Below are 24,306 nucleotides of genomic sequence, written 5' to 3'. Positions count from 1 at the left end.
ACGCATCCATATCCTGCACAAAGTATTACTCCACTGCTAATACCTGACAGTATTGCTAAAAACAGGGAGCTGTTTATTTTCACTATTTTTCTCTAGATCAAACACTAGACCTTTCTGAGTCGATTTTCCACAAAAAAGATCAAGAAAGCATTTGGATGATCGTACATAATAATAAAACTTTTTTTAAAAGTTTTGTCCAGCATGGAGAGTTATAAAACTTTGCAAATCACTTTATTAGAGGATCGGTGTAAAAAAAAATTCCATGCAAGTGGCTACCAAGCCTCAGCTTTTCCTTAGTCTCTATGTCTGCCTTTAGCTGCACTGAGATCAGAACAGTCATTTGGAGTACAGATGCTGGCAGTGATGGGTCAGCACTTGTGTCTCACTGAGGATATGTACAAATAGCTTCTTTCTCAATTGGGCATACCAGCTGTGTTTGTCATGAGGAAGACGCTTCAGGAAATTCCGGCATTTTTTTCCTGAACCATCAGTTTTTGTTTCTTTGTTTTTAGTATTTTTCCAGCATATTAGTCTCGTCTTTTTTACTGGCGTTTTCCAGACTTTTTTTTTAAATTTCATTCAGCAATAAAGAAAACGCTAATAGTTTTACCAGCAGGAATGGTAACAAAACACTTAGCCTTTTTTGAGCCTTTCCTTTGACTTCTATTAGAAAGTATAGAGCGTTTTCAGAGCACAAAACGCCTGGGGAATGGTCAGCTCATTTCTTTTAGCCACTTCACATCTTTTTATCCCTAATGAGATTAAAAGATGCTCAAAAGCTTGAACACAAGAACAGCAAGTTGTTTCTACATAGAAATGCATATGTTCATTCTTCTCAGCGTTTATTTAGCGCTTTTTCAGGCGGCTTTCACAGCAGAACAAGACTGAAAAAAGCTGTCATGTACACAATCTCTGGGGATAAGCCTGCTGTGGGAGAGTGTTCTTATGAGAACAAATGGTGATCCTTTCACTGCCATCATCGGTACTCCAAATGAGTATATTCTGGAATCAATGCAGCTGTAAAAGAGTGTGGAAGCAACCTACATGTAAATTTTTTTTACAGGGATGAAGAGAAATTCCCTAATACAGTGATTTGCAGAGTTTCCTAACTTTCCATTCTGGACAAAATAATTTAAAAAAATAATGAAAGTCAAAACTCATAGACATAATTGGTATTATAAAGTGCTGCAAATTTTAGGTGTGTAAAATCTACAAAATCAACACCAAATATGTGACTTGTGAACCTAGCCTTAGAGCTCAGGTATAGGGCAATGCTCTGCGCCTGGACTCATGGGTTTCACTAGTTGTCCACCTATTGACCCTCGATATTGTGTCCCGGTGATGTCTCATGTAATTGGGTATATTGTGATATTTTGTTCCTTACAGATTCTCCTAAATCTGTTAAAAAAAAAAAAAAAAATCGGTGTGTAAAATTGTCAATGTGTGATAGGGCCTTATTGTGTAACTGCCCAACGGTAATCCCTAGTCATCAAGAATATACAACCCCGTAACAGTGGGAATGTTTTCATTGCTAAATGACATGTAATAATAGTAAAAGTAACATTCACATGAAAGGTGTTACAAATGGGCAATGTGTGGTGTTCAGCTGGTGGCCAAAACCAAAGACTGGCCGACTTTGGTGACCCACAAAATGTGTCCGTCCCCCCAGACCTGATACATGTAATATCTGTAACATTGTGCCAGTGTGCACACAAGATGGCACGGTCACATCGCTGTCATGTGTGCAGTCAGCAGCGTAAACTGAAGCCCCATTGTTAAATTGACAAATCCTTAAAAATAACCCTTGCCCCTTTGAACGTTCCCTGTGATATGGAAACACTATCTGAGGAATATTCACGGCTATCTATTATCCCACTTCTATATTTATCCCTCCTTTTGTTCCTACTTGGCTCATATTACTGGAAGTGCTAAATATAAAATCGCGCTCAGGGCAGAACACTTTATTCATTATATTTCCTCTGTTTATGAGGCAAATCCAGATCCACGCACTATTTGGGCTGTATTTAAAGTAAAAATGGTTTTAAATAGTGCTGGACGGTTTTCTCCCAGGGCCTAAACCCAGGGCTCGCAGGTCCAGTCTGTGCTTCTCATAATCACTTTACAATCCAATTACACTTTCAAAAAGCAATTAAGACCAGATTACCATTCTTAAAGTGAAGCTGCCACCATAAATTAACACTTAATACTCCGTATAGTAATATCGAACTTGTTTTGTCATCCGCACCATTGACAAAATAAAGAACACACATTTCATACATGATTGTCTCGCAAAACGGGTCATAGGGGCTATACGTCTGTCTGGGTCACAATCTGATGGTGAACGATTAGAAAGTCACCAACGTTATTTCTATAATAATTAAAATAAGAAAGATATCAATCTAAATACAGTAATACCCCAGTAGTTTCAACAGTATTTAACAAGTGAATATTAGCCCAACAGTTATTTTTCACCCAAAAAATATTCTTCTCAGTGGTTTATAAATTTAACTTTTTTTTCTGTCTCCAAAAGTGACAGCAAGAATAAATGGTAGGTGAATGAACTTTTGGACGTCAAAGTGATGTCTTCACTGTGTTAACAGCGCATAGAAGTAATTGGCATCCGATACATAAAACAGAATGTAGGTCTACATTGGTGATCGATCGCCTCACTGGATAAATTGGGTTGATTTTACACATTTATAGATATCGGAGGTTATGTATTATTGATTTGACTCCATTTATTTGCAGTAAAATGCAAGTTTTTGCAATGTTTTTTTATTGGCAGATGCCAAGATTATGATGGACTTGAATCATATTCATTTTTTTTTTGCTATTTCTGACAGTTGCTTTTTTAAGCCAAAGTGAACATGGTTTAACGCATAGATGGTTTTAGATAAATGTATTAATTGCAACTTTTGTAATAAAAAAATGCAAATAATGGCTCAATCTCGCTCCATTAGGGGGGTGGCATGATAATGAGAGTAACATTTCCAGACAGAAGAGTTTTGGTAAAAGACGGGTGGAAAAATTTTAAAAAATGAAACAACATTTTTTAAACCCAATGATTTTGAACTTATCTTTAACTTAAAAAAATTACTTTAAAAAATGCCTCCAATCATATATGATCATTCTTTGTGTTTTAGCAAATGATTAGTTAATGGTAAAATTGTCATGTGAACTGTGTCTTTATTGATATTCTATGGAGGAAATGTAGAGACTTGTGAATCACAATATCCCTACCGTATGTGCAGACAAATATATAAAAAGAAGACAGAGGTCTTCCTGATACATGATAGCCTAACTTTTCTACATATGCAAAGTTATATGGCAAAGTTCACATGAAAGTATAAAAAATAATCTGATTTTCATCAAATAAAACTTGGATGATTTTTTTCTCATTTGTCATCCGTGTACTATCCATTTTTATACAGCAGCAGTTATTAAAAACTTACGAGACTAAAAAGTTTCCTGCATTAAAAATTGTAATGTATCCATAAAAATCAGACACTATATGATGGCTTTGTTTGCAATCCGATTTTTTTTTTTTTGTGCTCCCATAGACTTGAATGATCTCAGTTCATCCAACACTCGGGAGAAACTAGTGCACGCTGTGATTTTTATCACACGCAGAAATTCGGCCCGTGAAAAACATCACTCATCAGCACTGCCCCATTGACTAACACTGGTCTACGTGCTGTTCATGTGCTGTCTGGTTTTTCACAGACAGAACGTGGACCGAAAATATGTCCGTGTGCACTTGACCTTACTATGAATGAAAGTAATCTGAAAGGAATACTCCAGGTAAAACTGATGCATTGTCCACTGACGGCCTCAGGGGGCAGCGCGCTTTACTGTTCTACACCACTACCATATACTAGGTATAACACAGTCAATCAGTTTTGCCAGAGTGTTTCTTTAAGTACAATTTAAGGTTCTTTGCTATTTTCTAATATAACTTTCAGATCTTGATTTATACTGGGTTTATCAGGTTTTTGTCAGGTGTCCATCTTTTCGGGATAAGTAGGGCAGTGTGAGGCTATGTTGTGAACAGAGTGTGAACAGAGCCCTAGACAATGTTATCAGTGCTTGAATAACTGAGGATAATATATGTAGTTCAGAAGTCCTGGCCATAATGAGTAGAGGCCTTCTTTAAATGTATATATCTCCATATTAGTTTCCAATAATAATATTTGTAGCATTTTACTATCATTTAGGCTTGGCGTTTTTACCCACAATAATTATGAATAGTCAGTGCATACCCGCTCCGTGACACATAATGACTAATAAAGCACATGATCAAACACAATTGGAAATTTCTTGAAAAGGCACATATGAATGAATACATGCTCTTTCTCTCATGTTCCCAATGAGATCAGACACGGCTTCTGTGCGCTCCTGTAATTATACCCCCCTAGCCCCTTAGCCTAGACGGTAACTTGGTCTATGATCATTAACCATTGACAGTAGCGGGGTCAGTAGGGAGACGGAGGGGGCAGGGAGCACACACTGTACGGATGACAGTGGGGCACAGTGTATGGTCCTGCGGACTTCAGGTTAAGCACCAGTAGAAGTAAGTTGCTGTGCCTTTCACAGTCTTAAGCCATTTAATGCACATGACAAGGAGCTGGAAAGTGATTACTGCTTTTTAACAACTGCTGGGAAGCTGTACAATTCAGTTGCCTTTACAATAGGCCCACCGCTGTGTCTGCTGTGTGCCATCAGTAATTGAAAGAACAGACCTGAACATTGCTTTCATCAAGCCAGTTAGAGACATTTCCTGCTTTTATACCTTAAAAAAAAATTCTAAGACACTTCGAGCTCCCTAATTATATATGACTTGTTAGCCTAAATAATTAAACATCCTTTCAGCACCGCCGTGGAAAATCCTGACCCTGTGGGTCAGCCGTGAGTATTTTCAATAACTCAGACAAGTTTTTAAGTGAACTCTACAAGACCGTACTATGCACAAATATAGCAATTACTGTATGTGAATCAATTGAGCTCTTTGATGTATTTTATGTCGGCATACGCCCTTTCTGTCACCCCCATAACTAAAGAAAACTCACCCGCTAACTGCTGTAAAAGATACAAAGTCAATTCCAAAGAAAGTTACTGCTCTGCTGGTTACTAAGTGGTAACTCCAATAGTTCATTGCTCTTTATTCTAATTTACAAATGGTAATTATTACAGGAGTAGATAATTACAGGCCAGATCAGCCAGTCTTACCTTTAATTCTCTGAAGAAGATGCTACTCCTCGCCCATTCAACAATAGAAAATAACGTCTGATCGGCCATTTTGCACATGAGTCCAAATGTGTTGAGTTTATCATGTTTGCTCCTGTTGGCCTGCTCCTGCTGTAAGTATGACATGATCTTGCTTTGGACTTGAGGCTCGTCAGGCTCACATTTCAAGAGTTCCACTATAAGGTGTGGGATATTGGAAGGGGAGCTGGACTGATAACTGTCCATATAAGAGTATCCCATTAAAGACTCTGGAGAACTCGTATAAGGGTCCGGGTACTCCGATTTGATAGCACGGCTGGGGAAGTGGCCATAGGCCTGGTAACCTTGCAGGCTGCCATGAGGTGGCATGGCCATGCTGATAGGTGACGTCACAAAGGGGCTTCTGTCATAGTCTGTAGGAGGAAGGGCGGCATGGTTTAGAGGTAGACCCTTGGATGCCGAGTGGATATTTTGGATAGCCGAAGAAATAGTTAAATCTGTAGGAATGGCTTGGATGACCTGACTCATAGCCTCCAGTTTAAGTCCATTGGCTCGGATTAAAGCTTTTTTCTGTTGTTTGAGAGCTCGGTCCCTTTTGTACATTGGCCCAAATTTATTTCTCCCTCCGCGCATTCGGTCGGCTCTCACAGCTGTAGGATAAAGAAAGGTAAAAAAGCTAAACAGAAAGTTCTAATTTCCTAATACTTGCGTTATATTTAATCAGTGGTAACAAAAACTAGAGTAGCAAAAGGAGTAATTCATAAAAAGTCAAAAATAGGAATATTAACACTATATAATGACTCCCTATGTAAAAAAAAGTCACTTGTATATGCTCTCTAGATACATAGCCACTAATTAGTACCCCCCCCTCCCCACATCAATACATTTTCTATAGCGTTCTCCTTTGTGTTGATGACTTTTCTTATTCCAGGAATCCGACATAATGATGTCAGCTTGCAGAAAAAGAAAATTTGATTTTATTTTCACTAAAGCTTCTGAATAGCAAAGTCTTCAGTTTTAGGAATAATTAAGAAGAAATGTGGTTCAGCTGCAGCCAGGGGGGGGATTTTAATGGGGTTTGTCACAGCGGTAAGTTTCATTGTGGTGCAAGTTTAATGGGATAGCAAGTGACACTGACTGCGTCTACCTTGGCCAGTGGCTCTTATGCAAAGGAGTGATTACACCCCCATTAAAAATGCATGGAGATCTCACATACACATCTTGTATAAAGACATCTGCAATTAATGAATCTCAGTAATTTATAGGCTGCAATTTAAGTTTAATAGGGCTATTAGTAAAGTACACACTGTGGTGCCATTACAAGGAGAATGAGTTATAGAAGACAGGAGCTTAAAAACAGGCAGATAATATATGAATATGTATTATTATGCTGTGCATATCCATATATATGTGTATGATTGAGAAATGTATTTTTTAATATATATATTTTTTTAAACAATTCTGAAATTCCTTCAATAATTAGACACAGAGAAGATTTTTTTTTTATTTTTTTGCGGGGGAAAAAGTTCCAGAGGAAAAAGCAGTATGCTCTCACATTTCCCTGTCTGCTACGTTTATTTTTCTTTTCAGGCTTTCTATATACTATACTTTCCACATCTGGAAACCTATAAAAGTGTCCTTTTTTATTTTTAAGTGAAAAAAAATTTGACGTCCCAAATGAACAGATCGGTTGCAGAGTGATAATCAGAAAACGTATTTGTGGTTTGGTTGACCCGAATGACCTTTCTCTCCAAACCTGCTCTTGCCAAATGAACTGCCGTCATCAATGGTGTAAAGGTTTAGGACTAGAAAAAACAATATTCCTGTTTCAGTTTCGTTCATTGTACTGCATTTGTCCGTGTGTCAATTATATAATTTGTAGTGTAATTTATACATTTATTATAGGCTATTAGGCTCCAATATTAAGAGATAAAGTACATATGGCTGGCTGGCAGCGAGACAAAGGAATAGTTGCCTAATGCAGCAAAATCTTCACAAATGTGCATTTATACTGCACGATTATCATGAAGAAGTATTCCTAGGAACGCGCGTTTCGATAATCATACAGTGTAAACAGGTGATGGATGCACTGAGTGAATCCCACATTGAGCCATTACAAGGAGAATGAGTTATAGAAGACAGGAGCTGGAGAAGATGACCTCAGAGGTCCCCTCCAACTCTAACATTCTATGTGCAAAACTCTTAACAGTTGGGTGAAATGACCTTTTGTGCTGCATAAAACATCGTCATTCTCAACAGCACATCGTCCTGTGCAAACAGGACTCGTGCTACTGAGAACAATGGCAGCCAAGGTGCGCTGAACGTAGTGTAAATGGACCTTTATGAAAGAAAATTTACAGCAATGCTGTATTACATCCCTTACTCTTAATATCCCCTTCTCCATTAATGGGTAAAATATCTTAACTTTTTAGATTTTTTTTACATTAATGTTTTGATGTGTATTAAAAAATTTGCTTCATGTGCCAGTTTTGATTGTGCTAATAAATCACAGAACTGAGTATCACCGTTGTTTATCCCTCAAAACTTCTATATATATTTCCTTGGTCTCAAGGAATGAAGCAGTGAAAAATAAATTGCAGAAATGAAACAAGGTAGCCACTTGGGATGCAGCATGGAAACGGATTGCTCAGCGCACATACAAGCATGTTTTCTCAGAGAAGTGCAGGAATTCAAAAATTTAATTTTTTAAGGACATAAATTTCACGCTCCACCCTGGGCTAACATTGGCTCCATAAACATCTACTATATTATTGAAGATGTCTTACATATTTTGTATTTCTGTTTCAAACATTTGCAAATTTTTCTCTTTGCATTTCTTTTATATTTCCGATGCTACGTGGAAACTGTAAACTAGTAGGGTAGCCCATTTTTTGCATGGTTTGTGCCTCTCTTTAGTTCTCTGACTGTACACAAGTGTGCTGTTCTAATTGAGCGGTGGTTCTGTTTGACACATTAGCACCTTGATACCCCGTGGGACCTGATTCATTAGTATCACCCAGGGCAGCAAGATTAAGTTACAGCAGTTGGATCATTAACAAATGAATATCCAAAACGTCAGCTTTCAGTACTAAATAGTGACACATATTTAGGCCTCATTCACATTTGCCTATTTAATCAGTACTGTTTTCATTTAGAATCAGGACTGGATACAAAAAAAGAGAAGTATAAATATTTCTAATTTTTTTTTGCTTTTAATAATTACTTTTGGTCTTTCCTTTTTGGTTAAATTCACACATATCATGTGTTTTTGCAGCATTCTTGTTTTTTTTTTCGTGTAAGTGGTATTTCTTTTTTACTTTTTTTGTAAGGCTTTGCCATAGAATTTGAAAAAGCTAGTAAAAAGGTATTTACAAAACGAGACTAATTAAAAAAATTAGACCAAAGCACGTAAACACTATATACAATGCATGTTACTGGCGTTTTTACTTTTTTTTACAAGGTTTAAAATGGGAGAAAAAGATACTTTGTGAAAGAGGCCTAAAGAAATAGAAGTACAATATAGTTTAAATACACAAATGTGAATGAGGCCTAAGACTGATGAGATCTGTCAATATCAACTAAACTGTTATTGACTTTTTTTTTATTGATCATGTTGTTTTTTTTTCATACATTATTAAGAATTACTAAATAAAAACCCATAATCTATTATCACTGTACGTCAGTTATTTATACAAGCAATGTTATTCAATTACAGAGCTTCTCTTTAACCCCTTGGAAGTAAAGCTAGTTTTGGCTTTAAGGACAAGAATAGATTTTTTTTATTTTTTGCTTTATGCAATCTATCAAACGTTGCCTTTTTATTTGTAGGGTTAGACACCAACACAAGTTCCAAACTTTTTAATTGTGGAACACGTTATGCATTTTTCCATAATTTAGGGTACATCTAAATAACGATTAATTTGGGTAATTTTTTTTTTTTTAGAATCGTAAAGTAAATAAAGTAATCTTGACTTTTTTATGCTTTTATTTGTCTGAAGTGATTTATTTAAAATAACCTGTAGAAATATCTTTAACCCTTGCATTAAGGGTTAAATGGCCAAAGTCGGAGCTATTTTATTTAGAGCCACCATCCTTTTGATAATTGCGGGCCCAGCTGCTGTACCTGTAGATTCACTTTGGTATACAAGAACACCATTTTTTGGTAAATAGTTCCAGTTGATGACATAAATTAATGATTACATTTACTTTATGTACCAACTTCTGAAATAGCATATAAAGAAATGTACTAACTGTTAGAATGACATACTTGAAAATAAATTTAGGTTTTTACTCATTTTGCCTCTTCAAATGAAAGGGCAAAATCTGAAATGAATCCTTTGCATATTGCATATATATTGTAATGTCCCTTTGCATCTGTTCTTAAATTGCTATATAAATTTTTTTTGGCACTTATGAAAAAAAAAATTCAACTGCACACAGCTGCTTAGATTTTTTCTATAGCAGACATATTGCGTTATGACATACATATGTGTATTATATCATAGTGACCATGCTCCACTCTTAAATGTGTTCCATATGCTTTCCAAATGATTGCTGCGTCCAATTTATGTGTTTTAAGGGATACAATAGACAGAACAAGCTGTTTGTCGGCATCCAGAAAATAGAAAGATAAAGGGAAATGAGAAAAGGCACAACGTTTTCTGCACTTTTCTTTCAATACATTCTAACTTTTGTTTGGATTTGCTTTTTTGAATATTTACTGAATCATTGAAGAACATGTTGTTCTGCTAAGTGAGTGTGACTTCATTATAAACAATGATCGGGTTCTGGCTTTTACAATAATCCACAAGTGTAGCTCTAAACCTCAAGACTGGAGCTGGACAGACAACGCTAGATTGCAGTTGTATCGTCTGGTTGGATAAAACATAATGTAGGCTTTTTATAACATACAAACATACTACTCATTATCTATTGTAACAATGGTTAGGACAATTACACACAACGTCAATGTGTATCCTTCACCACACGCACAGTTAAGTGAGTGGCCATAGAAATTGTGCTCCTCCAACCATGATCAGAGCCTTGTAATTAATAAGAATCGGAATTTGTCCTATTGTTTTAAGAAAATAACGCAATCACTTACGTCATTGACGTTACTTTTGTTACAAATTACTTACCAAGGATTTGCTATGGGATCAAAGCAATTCTAGTGATCTGGGAAAATTATTCTAATGAGAATATTTCTATGATGTCTCAGTATTGAAAGTATATTAATTTAGTTATTTTGAGTGATCAAGATAGGGTCCTTTACATCTATGCCTACCTCAAGATATCTAATAAAATATCTGATAGGCTATTGTAGACAAATAAAATGAACAAGTTTAAGTAAAACTTCGGAGAAAAGTATTATTACAAATAAAATTGATGCAATTACCATCAAAGTGTAAATTGCTAAGATTACTTTGGATATGCCTATTAATGTGATATGTATATATATATATATATGTATATATATATATATATACTGTGTGTGTATATATATATATATATATATATGTGCGTGTGTGTGTGGATAGATAGATAGATAGATAGATAGATAGATAGATAGATAGATAGATAGATAGATAGATAGATAGATATGTATTCTGGAATGAAGAAAACATTTTTATAAAATAAATTATAAATAATCTATCCACTCTCTGTCTATATACATATTTGTTCTCACTTTCATTTTTTCCATCTGCACACACCTTTTCAATTCTCATCCATTATTATCTTACCTTCTAATTTCATCCCTACACTCAAACACTTCTGAAACCTGCAGTAAGGACATCGCTTCCTCTGGGTCTTATCAATCTGACAGGTCTGATTTTCAATACATGTGTATCTTTTATTGTTCTGAACTGTCCGCTTGAAAAAACCCTAGAGAATATGGAGAAAGACAGAATAATCAGTAAACATACACATGAAGGCTGATGGATCCTTTCCTATTATTTCCTAAAGAACAGTACAACTTGGCTTATGGAAGACTTCAACAAGCGGCCATTCTTTCATTACATATCTTCTTTAGGAACTTATGAGCATCCCCCAAAGAGCCCATGATAAAAATATTGATAAAATAACTAGAAGTATTTGTAGAAGTAAAATATCTGATACATTTTTTTAAGAAAGTTCTATAACAGGAAATATTTATATAAAATGTAACACATTTTATGCATACATAACATGCATGTATGATTTAGTGATTTAGTGGGTTTTAGCCTTTCTCCAAATTATAGGAACCAAAAGCCTACATGTCCTAAAGCATTCTATATCATACGCTTATGTGTGCTATCTATCAATCTATCTATATATCGATCTAGGAAAGAAGGGATAGTAAACTGTCAATGGAGAAGAGAGAATGAAATTAGTAATAACTAAGAAAATCAAGTAATAATAACAACTCCGCACCTTACAACTCTCACAGGTTAACAGTCCATAATGATATCCAGAAACCTTGTCCCCGCAGACTGGACACAGCTCCTCCAAGTCTTCATCGTATGAGTAGCCCATCATTTTAAACTGCGACACTGAATGAAGAGGAGGCACAAACTCAGTACTTGTACAGCATTAATTATTAAGTCCAAGCCCAGTCCATAAAATGTGCACACTGTATCACTGCATTAAAGCTACTGTACAGATAGACTTCAGATGGTGGATCTTTCTGGCACAGACAACATGTGTCTAGTAATTTGTAAGATACAGTAAGTGATGGCCACTGAAATATTACTGATGGCTGAAACATGAAGGTTACACCACACCCATTAGGCTTGCCCTTTGATATGCTATACTAAGTGGTGGTCAGAAAATCCAGCAGCCAGATATAACCCTGCAAAAGTGAACTCCAAACTTTCACATATTCCATCTTATTAGGTTGTGCCCTCCCATATCTGATATACTTTTCTGTTTCTTTACTATATCTAATTGCACATTTGGCCAAAGGTTCAGATAATGGTTTTTATTCAACTAAAAGTTCAGCAAAATACTACATACATTATTGTTTGTTTATTGTTGCTTTATCTTCTTAAAACTTTGAAGATTGTCTGAAAGCTAGCAATAAAAAAAGCATAACGTGGAGAAAATCTGCAATGGTTATCAGATATGCCTAATCCTAATCAATTACTATCTGTATTTATAGTTACAATATATAATTTTATATATATTTATACACATATAATTATAACAAAAAAAAACAGGTCTAAAACTTAAAAAAAACATACAATAAATAATTGTTAGAGCTATTTCCAGGTCTTTGGATGACTTGTCAAATCATCATACATACCCACCATTTAAATAGCTATTATTTCCATCCATAATATTATCTACCTTTTTAAGCTACATTAACGTCAAACATTTTACATTTGTTGGTAAGAATTTCAAAACATTTGTAGCTTCTCTAAAAAGAAAAGAATATGTCATTGAAGGGTTCTACATTAATAGTCCATTTACTTTCAGAAGAGCTGGATGTTAAAAATCATTTAAAAGCCCTGATCACTGTTCAGGTTATAGACTTAGTATATTCCTCAGAGATGTCTGCTGAGAAATTCACTGAAAAGAAACTTCTGTCTGCTCTGAAAGGTGACCAAAAACTGGAAAAGTTATGTGATCATTCAGAACTGGGAGTTCATACGGGGAGGCACAAACATTTTTTTTTATTTTTGTAAATTAGAAGAAATTATTTTAAAACAAAATTGCTTCATCAAATGCTTTGCAGCTTTCTGCATATTCCAATATTCCAAATAACCAAAAATTTGTAGAATGAGAACTAGTGGATTTTAGCAACCAAAACTGTTGAACCAGGTAGGTGGCACTTTCATTTTCAAGAGCAGAATATATATATACACCTATATATTTTTTTACATATCTATCTATCTATCTATCTATATATATAATTTCCAGTGGGCTGCATTTGTATCATCTGATATGGAGACAGAGAATTTTAAACAAGATCAACTGCAAAGATAGTATTGTGCTGCTATGTAATGAATTGTGTAATAAATACAACTTACAAAGAAATATGAATGAAAATGATTTGGAAATATTTATTGGATTCAAATACAGGAATACAGAGTAAATAATAAATGTACACACAATATATATATATATATATAATAAAAAATAAATTATAAATATAATATATACATATATATCTAAGTGAAAAGCAAAACCTAGAAAAGTTGAAAAACTGTATTATGCATAACTAGTACACTCTAAAATAAGAATTTATCCCTATCACCTTCATTTCTAGTTATCTGCATTGAACCAAATTCTAAATGTAGCATGATATAGAAATGGTGAGAACTGGTGTAACAAGCTTCCCTTCCCAAACTGAATGAAAATCTCACAATCCTAAATTCAACCAGGATTACACTCCAGATTATACTGAGATTATGCTACTTAATGTATTAGTAATACAATAAAACAAAAGTACAATTTAAAAAACTACACGTCACAGCAAAATGGAAATAACTTTATAGCCAAGTCAAAGTTTTCTTTCATTGTAAGGTGAAATCTTTCAATACCTACTTATCCCTCTACCTCTGTAATTGTATATACAGTCCACAGGTTACAATCAGTGTGTAGCATGTGATTGCATTACAATTAGTTTTTATCAAAAGCATATCTAACAGCATGTTATAAAGTAACGCTGAAGTGTTATCACATATAAGGCATACAAGAAAAATCAATAAATTAAAGCCTACTATCAATACCCAGCCACAGCCCGAAGCCTTGAGGAGAATATCCGTGCAGGATTATTACCTAACTATACTGACGTTGTTATAATACTCCCTGTACCATTATAAGAACATAATAATACCTCGGGCGGCAGTCACCATCTACTCCTGCCTGCTCCATGTGCACATTGTGTTGTCTGACAAGTAACCGAGTGCTCATCTCTGGTATATACTGTCAGCACCATCCTATAGCAGGATATCCTATATACTCACTGTCACCTCCCCGAGGGCAGAAAGCGGGGACTGCCGGCATGTGGTCATTGTATGAGACACCCGCATGTGCATATACATATGACTACACACATATCAGTATATATATATATATATATATATATATATATAAATATACACACACACATAAGGGCATACACATATAACACGCACACACACACTATATATATATACATACATACATACACACATATATATACATGAACATATGTAGATATATGAATGTGCATATATGTACATACATAATATGTATATAAAGACACACAAATATATATGTACAGACAATTACACACATATACATATAAACGCAAACACACTTTATGTAGATATATATATATTTATATATATACATAGATCACACATGTACATAAACGCAACAGATGTTTCTTTGAACATATACACACCCACATCTTCATATACATATCTACTGTACTTTTATGTATATATATTCGCATAAAGGTGTAATGCACATGTATACGCCGCCAATATCTATATGTCCTCATGCAATGTACAGTCATTATTTATATCTACCTAATACTTATTGCTGTGTCCATATACATCCACAGATGTACCTCTATATGCACAATAATTACTTTATGCACCCACAGGTGGATGACACACAGAAAGGTGCAGTACATACATGTATATATGATATGCCATGCTATAGGGTGGCACATGGACGCTGTGGCCGCGGCTGCCCAGCACTATATACTAGCAGTGCAGACATACACACACATATATATACACATGGTGCTAGCATGACCTCCACCACTAGCACTATCCCGGCACTTACCCTGCATGCTGTCCGGCATCTGCCCCTGTTCTCCGTGTACCCGGGACAGTCCCAGAGCTTCGGACTCCACTTTGGGCAGCATGGCAGAGTGCGGCTGTCCTGCGGTCGGTGCGGGTGAGCGGCGCAGTCAGGGGGTGAGCTCCGGGGCTGCACATGTGCGGGACTAGAGCCGCTCCATCTGTGCAGGTATGCGGGGTCTCCGGCGCGGTCACCTGTGCGGTGTGTGGAGCAGGACGGACCTCCCCGCAACCTCCAGCGCCGCCGGCCACTCTGCGCTGTGTCTGTGCTGTCATCCGTGTGAGGCGCGGGGGGCGGGGCGTCTGTCACCGCGGCTCCTCCCCCTGCTCCCCGCTCCCGGCACTGTTATGTCTGCAGCCGCACATTCCTGCTCCTCTCGCAGAGCTGCGCTTGGCACCATCACACCCTGCTGCCTGCCAGTCACAAGCTCCAGAGCGTCCATCCACACAGACATGTGCCACTATGTACCGGCTGTCAGCACTGGGGATATGTGCTAGAGAGTGAAGCGGCTGATAACAGAGAACAAAGCAGTGCATTCACCTGCGAGTCACAAAGATATACTATTGCAATATTAATAACTGCAATGACCGGTGATCGAGCTCTCTTCAGTCTCGTGATCTTCCCCCAGATATACTGTGTGAGTTAGGAGATCTGCTAAGACTGGGGGACAAATTCCCTGGGGGCCACAGACCCTGAAACTCAGATTTAACAGAAACAACCAAGAAACAGCTAAACATTGGTGTAACAGCCTGATCTATCACTACAGATGGGGTTTGGGATGAGACGATGGCCCCAATAACTCCCAGGCTCCTATATTAGAGGTGGACCACCTGTACACAGTTGTGTCTGTCACGTCAGGAGCAGGAGTGGAAGCAGATGTGTCTGTACGTGAATCAGAGCTGTCCCTGAGAGATCCGAGTCCTGGATATTATCTACATAAGGGTCAATGCACAGAACTGCAGGCAGCCACCTCCTCCTGGCAGACGCCGCCCTGTATCTACTACCCAGCTCATTATACACCAGCACTGACTGGTAATACACCCCGGGAGCAGTGACTGTAGCACTGGGCGTACAGGACAATTATTACTGCCTAGGAATATAGGTGCAAAGTGCCAACAGAACAGCAGTATGCCTCTCCTCATTATCACAGCAACTGGACCTTTATTCTAGCTATCTGTATCTATCTATCTATCTATCTATCTATCATTTATCTATCTATCTATATATCTCTATCTATCTCTATCTATCTATATATCTCTATCTATCTCTATCTATCTGATTTATCTATATATCTCTATCTATCTATCTATCTCTATCTATCTGATTTATCTATATATCTCTATCTATCTATCTCTATCTATCTATCTATCTATCTATCTATCTCTATCTATCTATCTATCTATCTAACTAACTGATAACAATGCAGTGGAACAGCACAAAAATGCTAATTAACCTGCTAGGTGCAAATCTTCGTGGACATTTACCCAATTTGTCCATTCCAATATAAGAATAAAATGGAGGTTCAGTGATAGGACCAAAACATTGCAACAGCCAGTTGGGAGAATAAAACTCAACTTTTTTGCACTATTTAAAGGGGTGCTGCCTCCTTTTATTCCTCTATCTATCTATCTATCTATCTATCTATCTATCTATCTATCTATCTATCTATCTATCTATCTCTATACCATCTATCTATCTATCTATCTATCTCTATACCATCTATCTATCTGTCTATCTATCTATCTATCTCTATACCATCTATCTGTCTATCTATCTATCTATCTATCTATCTATCTATCGAATCTAAAAAATATGGCAGCAAGTAAAGTAGATATTTTATTGGCCCATGTGAACAGGTGGCAACGTTTTAGCTCATCTAAGCCTTTGTCTAGCTTGACACACTGGTCAATAAAATATCTACTTTACTTTTGGAAATCAGGTATTGAGTGCTGCCAGATTTTTTGGAATTCTTTATTTTATAGGTTGGCTGGTTGCAAACTGTGAGCTTGGATCACACCTATTTTTGTTTTCTATCTATCTATCTATCTATCTATCTATCTATCTATCTATCTATCTATCTATCTATCTATCTATCTAATCTAAACATAAACTGCAAAATAACCTAGTTGTAATTGCAAGCTAGCATAATGTATGTGAGCAGTGATCAGCTATACCGGGTGTTGTGTCGCAGCCTCGCTCCTCTCTACACCCGGTAGCAGTTTCACCCTTTCTCTGCACAACCCGAAAAGTACAAGTTAGGATTTTTCCTGAGTTTTTTATTCCCCTCTGTGTAAATAAAGCTTCTCTTTACACAATGCAACATCACAGTTGAATTAAAAATTAACCTTCTCGCCATGTAACTGCTGGAGTCAAGAGGTTGTGCAAACATACAATTTATATCCAGCAGCATTCCAAAGACAAAAAAAGACAAACGAAACCTCCCCCACCCCACAAAATATTATTAGGTTTTATATCAAATATTTGATGACTTGGAATAATTATTTCAGCTTTACATGTCTGGAAAATACTATTATAAATGAAAAACAAATGATACATACATGACAATTGTGCCAATGACACAATAACGTGTTCATACAAATGATCGATCTGTAAATATTATATATGGACTTTTCTGCAAAGCCAATGAGTTATATTTCTGGGTAATATTTAGTTACTAATTCAATCCATTTTAATAGCAAAAATTAATTCAATTTAATAAGAAAAATGTACATTTTCGATGTTAGGTAAATCGATCTATTGATAGATGGATATTAGTTGAATGTGTTTTACTGGATCTGATTTTGGACACTTCATCATCTTGTAATCAGCAGAATCTTCCACAATACCCTCATTAAGCAGAAAGTATCAGCTCGTTCCATTGTGTTCAGTCCTAGAGAGACTGCGTCTTCGGTCACTTATCTTAAAGGATTTCGTTTGAAAATCCCTTAAAATTTACTTTGCTCAAGAGTCAGCCAGTCTGAGTTTTCACACCAGTTGTATTTTTCTATTATCTCTGTGTGCTTACAGCTTACACATCGTTTCAACTCGAACTGATAAATATATATTTCGTTAGAACAAAGCAAAGAAACCCACAGATCTTTAAAAAAAACTCTATAGCTTCAAATTCCCAAGGTAAATTTAGATTTTTTTAATTATTATTATTTTTTTAACTAAGGAGCTTGTAGTTTCTTATAGTTGTGCATTGTATTTAGGTGAGGTATAGGAAGGTGCTGTAAGAAAATTCTTCTGTGTAAGTTTATTTAAAAATCCCAAAAGAACCTGGCTGGACTGACTTCACGTTGCAAAGCAACCAGCTTCATTCTTCTACTTTACAGGCAGCCAAGCCCACTTTACTATACTGCAAGAATTTCAAATGACATTTTGCCCACTGCAAACATGGACAGAGATCATAAAGTATTTCGTTTTACTGTTCCATGGACAGGTTTATATGAGTATGTAAACATATGTCAAGTGTATATATATAATTATATACACTCTAAACTCAGACTACTAGTCCTGTCCCAAACTGTCCTGTAGTAGGATATTATTTTGTACTATACATTTTCTATATTATTAGAATTGTGTTTTATATATATGTATATATATATATATATATATATATATATATATATATATATATATATTTGCATTAGCTGCTTTTCATGATTCAACACATACAGCCACTTTGCCAAAGAAAATTACACAGAATGAATAGATGAACTAATGAATGAATGAATGAAAAAATACAACTGCCCAATGTATTATAGTTATTCACACAGTCTTCTTTTCTGGCATTATAAAACACAATAAAAATATATATTTTAAGGTTAAGTTCCCCTGATAAATATTTTGGGCTTTATTGCAAAAAATCCAGCACCTTACAGTTCTAGCAAAGTGTATAGGATTTTTAGTAATCGATCGCATGACCAATGTGCTTTTTATTTACGTAGCGTAAACTGACCACTGGTGCATATTTGACATCTGTAACATATCATTTCCTGTTGCAGCAAATGTATGTTTTATTTGTGGATTGTCCCCATAAACTTGAATAAGATGTGGAAAATTCACAGGAAAAAAAATGCATCCATGTTTTTAGTATGTTTCTGCAACTAAAATGCCCTAAAACACATGTAACCCTCATATGACTTTAGCAACAAAGTTTTATCACAACTAAGTAACAGGAAGTATCCTAAACTTAGAAGTTTTACTTAAAACATGAGCAAAAGTCCAAACTGAGACAATAACCGCTGAATTAAAAACTAGATAAAAATGCATACTAAAAATGCAATATAAAAATGCACTAAATACTCATAGTGGAAGCTCAGTCTAAAATGCCAGATTTTTAAAAGCATTATAGGTGTTTATAAGTATTTTTATTGGCATTTTTATTGGTGCATTTGATTGAATTTGTTAATGGTTCTCTTGTACAGTATACACACTTTCTTGTAATTTTCAAGTGCTTATAAAAAGCACTATGAGAAAAAAAAAACATAAAAAAGTGCAATATCCAATATATTTTTTGAAAAAGACCAGGGAGTCCCAAAAAAGTCCTGAAAATATTACCAACTGCAAGGCAAATTTTTGTACATTTTTCTGTAAACACATTTTGTAGAGAGCATGGATGTGAAATTCTAATTACCAGTTTATACAAAACATGCTGCAGGTAGAATTAGGGAATTTTCAACATGGCTTATGGCTTGGTTCAAATGAGCGTATGAAAATTCATCCAATTTACATCCAGAAAACACAGATCATTTTCATCCATATTCCATCCATGTGCCATCTGTATGTCATCCGTATGTCTGTTTTTTACATTTGTATTGCATCCGTTTTTATATATCAGCAGTAAATACTATTTATGCAGCCAAATACAGTTTCTTATGCTAATTGTTGCAATGTATGCAGAAATATCAGATACAATATGGATGATCAGTAAGGGATCCTATTTTTTTTGCGCACCCATAGACTTGAATAGATAAGAAACATTTTTTTCACATGGATATTTGGACTATCATTTGAACAGCCATAACAAATAACATTGCTTTGTGTGATTTTGTGACGGACAGCACATGTACATGTAATTATCTCATCTGAGCGAGCACTAAATGGTAAAATTTGCAGTCATTCTATACATCTGAGTGAGGTTTGGCAAAATGTGTGCACATAAAATCCATGCCTCGGAAAATATTGGGATTTTAAGTTGTTGACATTTTTGCAACAAATTTGCCTTGTGTGAAAATAGCAGAGGCGTGATTGTAACACTGTTGTCAGGAGAAGTTCATAAAGGCCCTCCGCACTCACAGTATGTTTGGTCTGTTTCGAAAACACACTGCAAAAGTCATAAAAACTGCAGCAAAGGTCACACTGCAGTTTTTTGAAGCAGTGTTTGTTAAAGTTGAGTTTTTTTGGGTACAAAACCTCTAAAAAATACCCCACTCAAGGCATGTTGTGTTCTGCAAACACAATAGCAAAAAATGCAGAAAAAAATCTTGACCTAAATGCTATGTGTCAATGCAAAATAATAAATGGAAATAGATATGGATTTAAAAAAAAATTACATACATTGTAGCAACTCTCATGTCATCTCTCCTCCTGTACCAGTCGGTGACTTGTACTGTTTAAGATTATTGTACTTGTTTTTTATTATGTATATTCCTTTTTACATGTAAAGTGCCATGGAATAAATGGCGCTAAAATAATAAATAATAATAATAATGTTACTGAAAATGTGATCTGACTGTATTTTAAAGTGGAAGGATCAATACATCTGGGCCACTGCTCACATGATTGTGTATAGGCTATAGTGGTGTCATCCAGACTACAGCACTGCAACCAATTACTGGGTTCATTGATTTCTGCCGTCTACATGGGGAGGATAAGTAACAGATAATTTTATTACTTTTGATGAGGCCAAAAAAAAAGTTGAAGCAGAAAAATGATTTTAATAGAATGTCAAAGGGAAAAATTTCTTTAACAGGAACCTGTCATCAGATTCAGGCTGCCTATTTTGATGTGGTCACCGAGTGGCTTCTCCCTGCCCTGCTCCGGTTGACTGACAGGTCTCTCCCTATGAGTGCATGTCTCTCAGTATGAGCATAGAGAGTGAGAGACTTATCAGTCAAAGGGATCGGGGAAGGGAGAAGCCGGCTAAGGACCTACCTCAGACTAGTCAGCCGAGGCACATAGGCCTCAATATATTAAGACTGGCATTGTTCACACAGTCTTGATGAGGGAGCGTGGTTCAATCAGAGGTACCTGATTCATTAAGAGGCTCACACCTGATCATTAATTGGGTGCATCTTAAAAGTGGTGAGAGCCTCTGTGCGCCTCGCCACAAATCTTACTGGAGTATCATTTGTGACATAAGGTACACCACAACTTGCCATGAATTAGTTGAGAGTGTTTCACCATGCCCTGTCCCGCCTCAGTTCTGCCCAGTTTGGTATAAATTATTTGAGTGTGTGTCACCATGCCCTGTCCCGCCCCAGTTCTGCCCATTTTGGTATAAATTAGTTGAGTGTGTGTCACCATGCCCTGTCCTGCCCCAGTTCTGCCCATTTTGATATAAATTAGTTGAGTGTGTGTTACCATGCCCTGCAGGGCCGGCGTCAGCATCCGGCGCACCCGGGCAAGTGCCAGGGCCCTGAGCAGGCGGGGGGCCCACTCACCGTCGGGCACCCCAGCACGCTATGGGACCCATGAGCGGTGCGGTGCCAGTGTCAGCCCCCGCTCCTCCCCCTCTTGCTCAGGGTCCCGGCATAATACTTACTTCTCCCCCTGCCTCCGCAGCAGCTCTGGTCTCTTCTGCGGCTGCTGTACTGTGACGTCTCAGGTCAGAGAGCGCGGTGACTTCTTTACACCACTCTCTCTCCTGAGCCATCACAGGCAGTGCAGAGCAGGAAGACGCCGGCACAGGTGAGAAGTGAGGTGAGTATTTAATTTTTTTTGTATGTATGGATGCATGGGGCATTATATGGTGGGGGGGAACAAGTGACATCCTGCATGGGGCATTATATGAGGGAGAACAAGTGACATCCAGCATGGGGCATTATATGGGGGGGAGAGGTGACATCCTGCATTGGGCATTATATGAGGGGGGGGGGTGACATCCTGCATGGGGCATTATATGGGGAGGACAAGTGACATCCTGCATGGGGCATTATATGGGGGGGGGGCAAGTGACATCCTGCATTGGGCATTATATGAGGGGGAGAGGTGACATCCTGCATAGGGAATTATATGGGGGGAGAGGTGACATCCTGCATGGGGCATTATATGGGGGAGGTGACATCCTGCATGGGGCATTATATGGGGGAGGTGACATCCTGCATGAGGCATTATATGGGGGGAGAGGTGACATCCTGCATGGGGCATTATATGGGGGAGAGGTGACATCCTGCATGGGACATTATATGGGGGGTAGGTGACATCCTGCATGGGGCATTATATGAGGGGGAGAGGTGACATCCTGCATGGGGCATTATATGGGGGGGGAGAGGTGACATCCTGCATGGGGCATTATAAGGGGGGAACAGCCTGCATAGGGCATTATGTGGGGGCCAGTATTCTGTATGGAGCATTATAGGGAGCCAGTATCCTCTATGGAGCATTATATGGGGGCCAGTATCCTGTATGGAGCGTTATATGGGGACCAGTATCCTGTATGGAGCATTATATGGGGACCAGTATCCTGTATGGAGCATTATATAGAGACCAGTATCCTGTATGGAGCATTATATGGGGACCAGTATTGTGCATGTAGCAATATATGGGGCCCGTAATACTGTATGAAGGACTATTCTGTCCGGTCTGCACTGTGCGTTGAGAGAATTCGCCGGTTTCTGAGCTATTGTAGATTTTACCATAGATATCGCTCATGTAATGTAAGAAGTGACATCTTTGGCATTGTACTATATATACTGTATATTTCTCTGCCGTATCTGTGCATCATGAATCGTGGTATGTGTTAAAGGGGTCCACTGAGACTCTTTCGCCCAGGGCCCACAAAAACGTGGAGCCGGCCCTGATGCCCTGTCCCGCCCCAGTTCTGCCCATTGTGGTATAAATTATTTGAGTGTGTGTCACCATGCCCTGTCTCGCCCCAGTTCTGCCCATTTTGGCAATATGTATGTGGCACCCCAGGGGTCTGGTTTCCACAGTAACAGCCATGTTATGTCTGAGAGCAGGTGGGAGGTCTCTTGGTCAGGGATCCTATGCATGCCACACCTCCTGCCCAGTCCTGGGAGGGGAAGAACTTCCCCTATATAAACCTAGGGCTGAGGCAGGGTGAGTGAGTAGAGAAGAAGCAGAGAAAAGAAGCAAATATAGGAAGAAACAACAGGAGCTCTGTGGGAGCAGTGTTACAAGGAGTCAGGGGCTGGCAGCTGCAGAGCTCGCCCTGACTGAGAAGATTTCTTACCGGACCCGGAGTCCGAGGCTGTGGGGACTAACTCCTACCCAGCAGCAGAATCCGTCAGGCAGGGGATTTCAGGTCCTCTGGCCAAGAAGCCCGAAGGCACGGTCACACGCATGGGACCAGCACCACCGTCGTGGAGCGGAAGCTACTAGAAGGCCCCGAGTCACCGGCCATACGGGTGAGCACCACACGGTACACTCAGGGACGTGGGCTACTTATACCCGCCTCTAGCAAGGTAGCCAGAAGAGTACAGTTAGTTTGGGAGGCCTACAACTCCGCCTGGCCAGGGGAGATCCCATCTGCTCAAGGACTGACCAGGCCCCAATCGCTAGCCAGTACTCCGGGAGGGTCTATCTTTGTCACCAGTAAAGACCCTGAACTACACCGCATCGTCTCTGAGTGGTTCCTGCTACCCCCATCATTCACGTCGGCTGCCCTGAGGCCATACCCCTCCCGTTGGGGGTTATACCATCTACGCTGCACTATCTTACCACCGGCCTCAGCGGTCTGCCCTGCAGCGGCAGCTCCATAGCTGCATTCAACGGGTGGCGTAGTCGTCCTACATCTACAGCTGATACAGCGCCACTTAGTCTGACTCCCTGGGCACGGACCGGATCACCGCCACGAGACTACAACCCTCAAGAGATCCGGCTCCGGGTAAGCTCCCGCGTGAGCAACACAGCGCGACACAGGCCCAGGGGCGCGTCAACTTTTGGCGTAGTCGGCAGGATCTCGTGCCCGCAACCACCGGGTACTGCGTGCCTGAAAAAGACTGTGAAAACTTACCCGTGGTGAAGATTCCCGCCATCCGGCGCCATCTTCCGCTTTCTTCCCGCCATCGGTGGAGTTTTCCCGCCATCCGGCGCCATCTTCGGCCTTCTTCCCGCCAT

The 24,306-nt window shown here is 38.2% G+C and overlaps 1 protein-coding gene across 2 annotated transcripts in view; it reads right to left on the bottom strand.

The window, feature by feature from the left end:
* Positions 1-24,306, bottom strand: part of NR5A2 (nuclear receptor subfamily 5 group A member 2) — a 193,295-nt gene that overhangs the window by 121,939 nt on the left and 47,050 nt on the right. Inside the window, exons 1-4 of one of the 2 annotated variants that reach the window (XM_073642889.1) lie at positions 14,983-15,289; positions 11,635-11,753; positions 10,965-11,106; positions 5,227-5,873 (exon numbers count right to left, since the gene is read on the bottom strand). In XM_073642889.1, the coding sequence (XP_073498990.1) occupies positions 5,227-5,873; positions 10,965-11,106; positions 11,635-11,753; positions 14,983-15,064 (990 nt within the window). In that variant the 5' untranslated portion in view covers positions 15,065-15,289. Of the gene's footprint in view, positions 1-5,226; positions 5,874-10,964; positions 11,107-11,634; positions 11,754-14,982; positions 15,290-24,306 lie in introns of those variants that run through there. The other variant, XM_073642890.1, reaches the window with a different exon arrangement.

This window comes from Phyllobates terribilis, unplaced genomic scaffold (assembly GCF_046119375.1).
Source record: "Phyllobates terribilis strain yellow unplaced genomic scaffold, ASM4611937v1 Scaffold_8__6_contigs__length_399053987, whole genome shotgun sequence".
In the NCBI taxonomy this organism is placed as follows: Eukaryota; Metazoa; Chordata; class Amphibia; order Anura; family Dendrobatidae; genus Phyllobates; species Phyllobates terribilis.
This window is presented reverse-complemented; position numbering and strand designations above follow the sequence as displayed.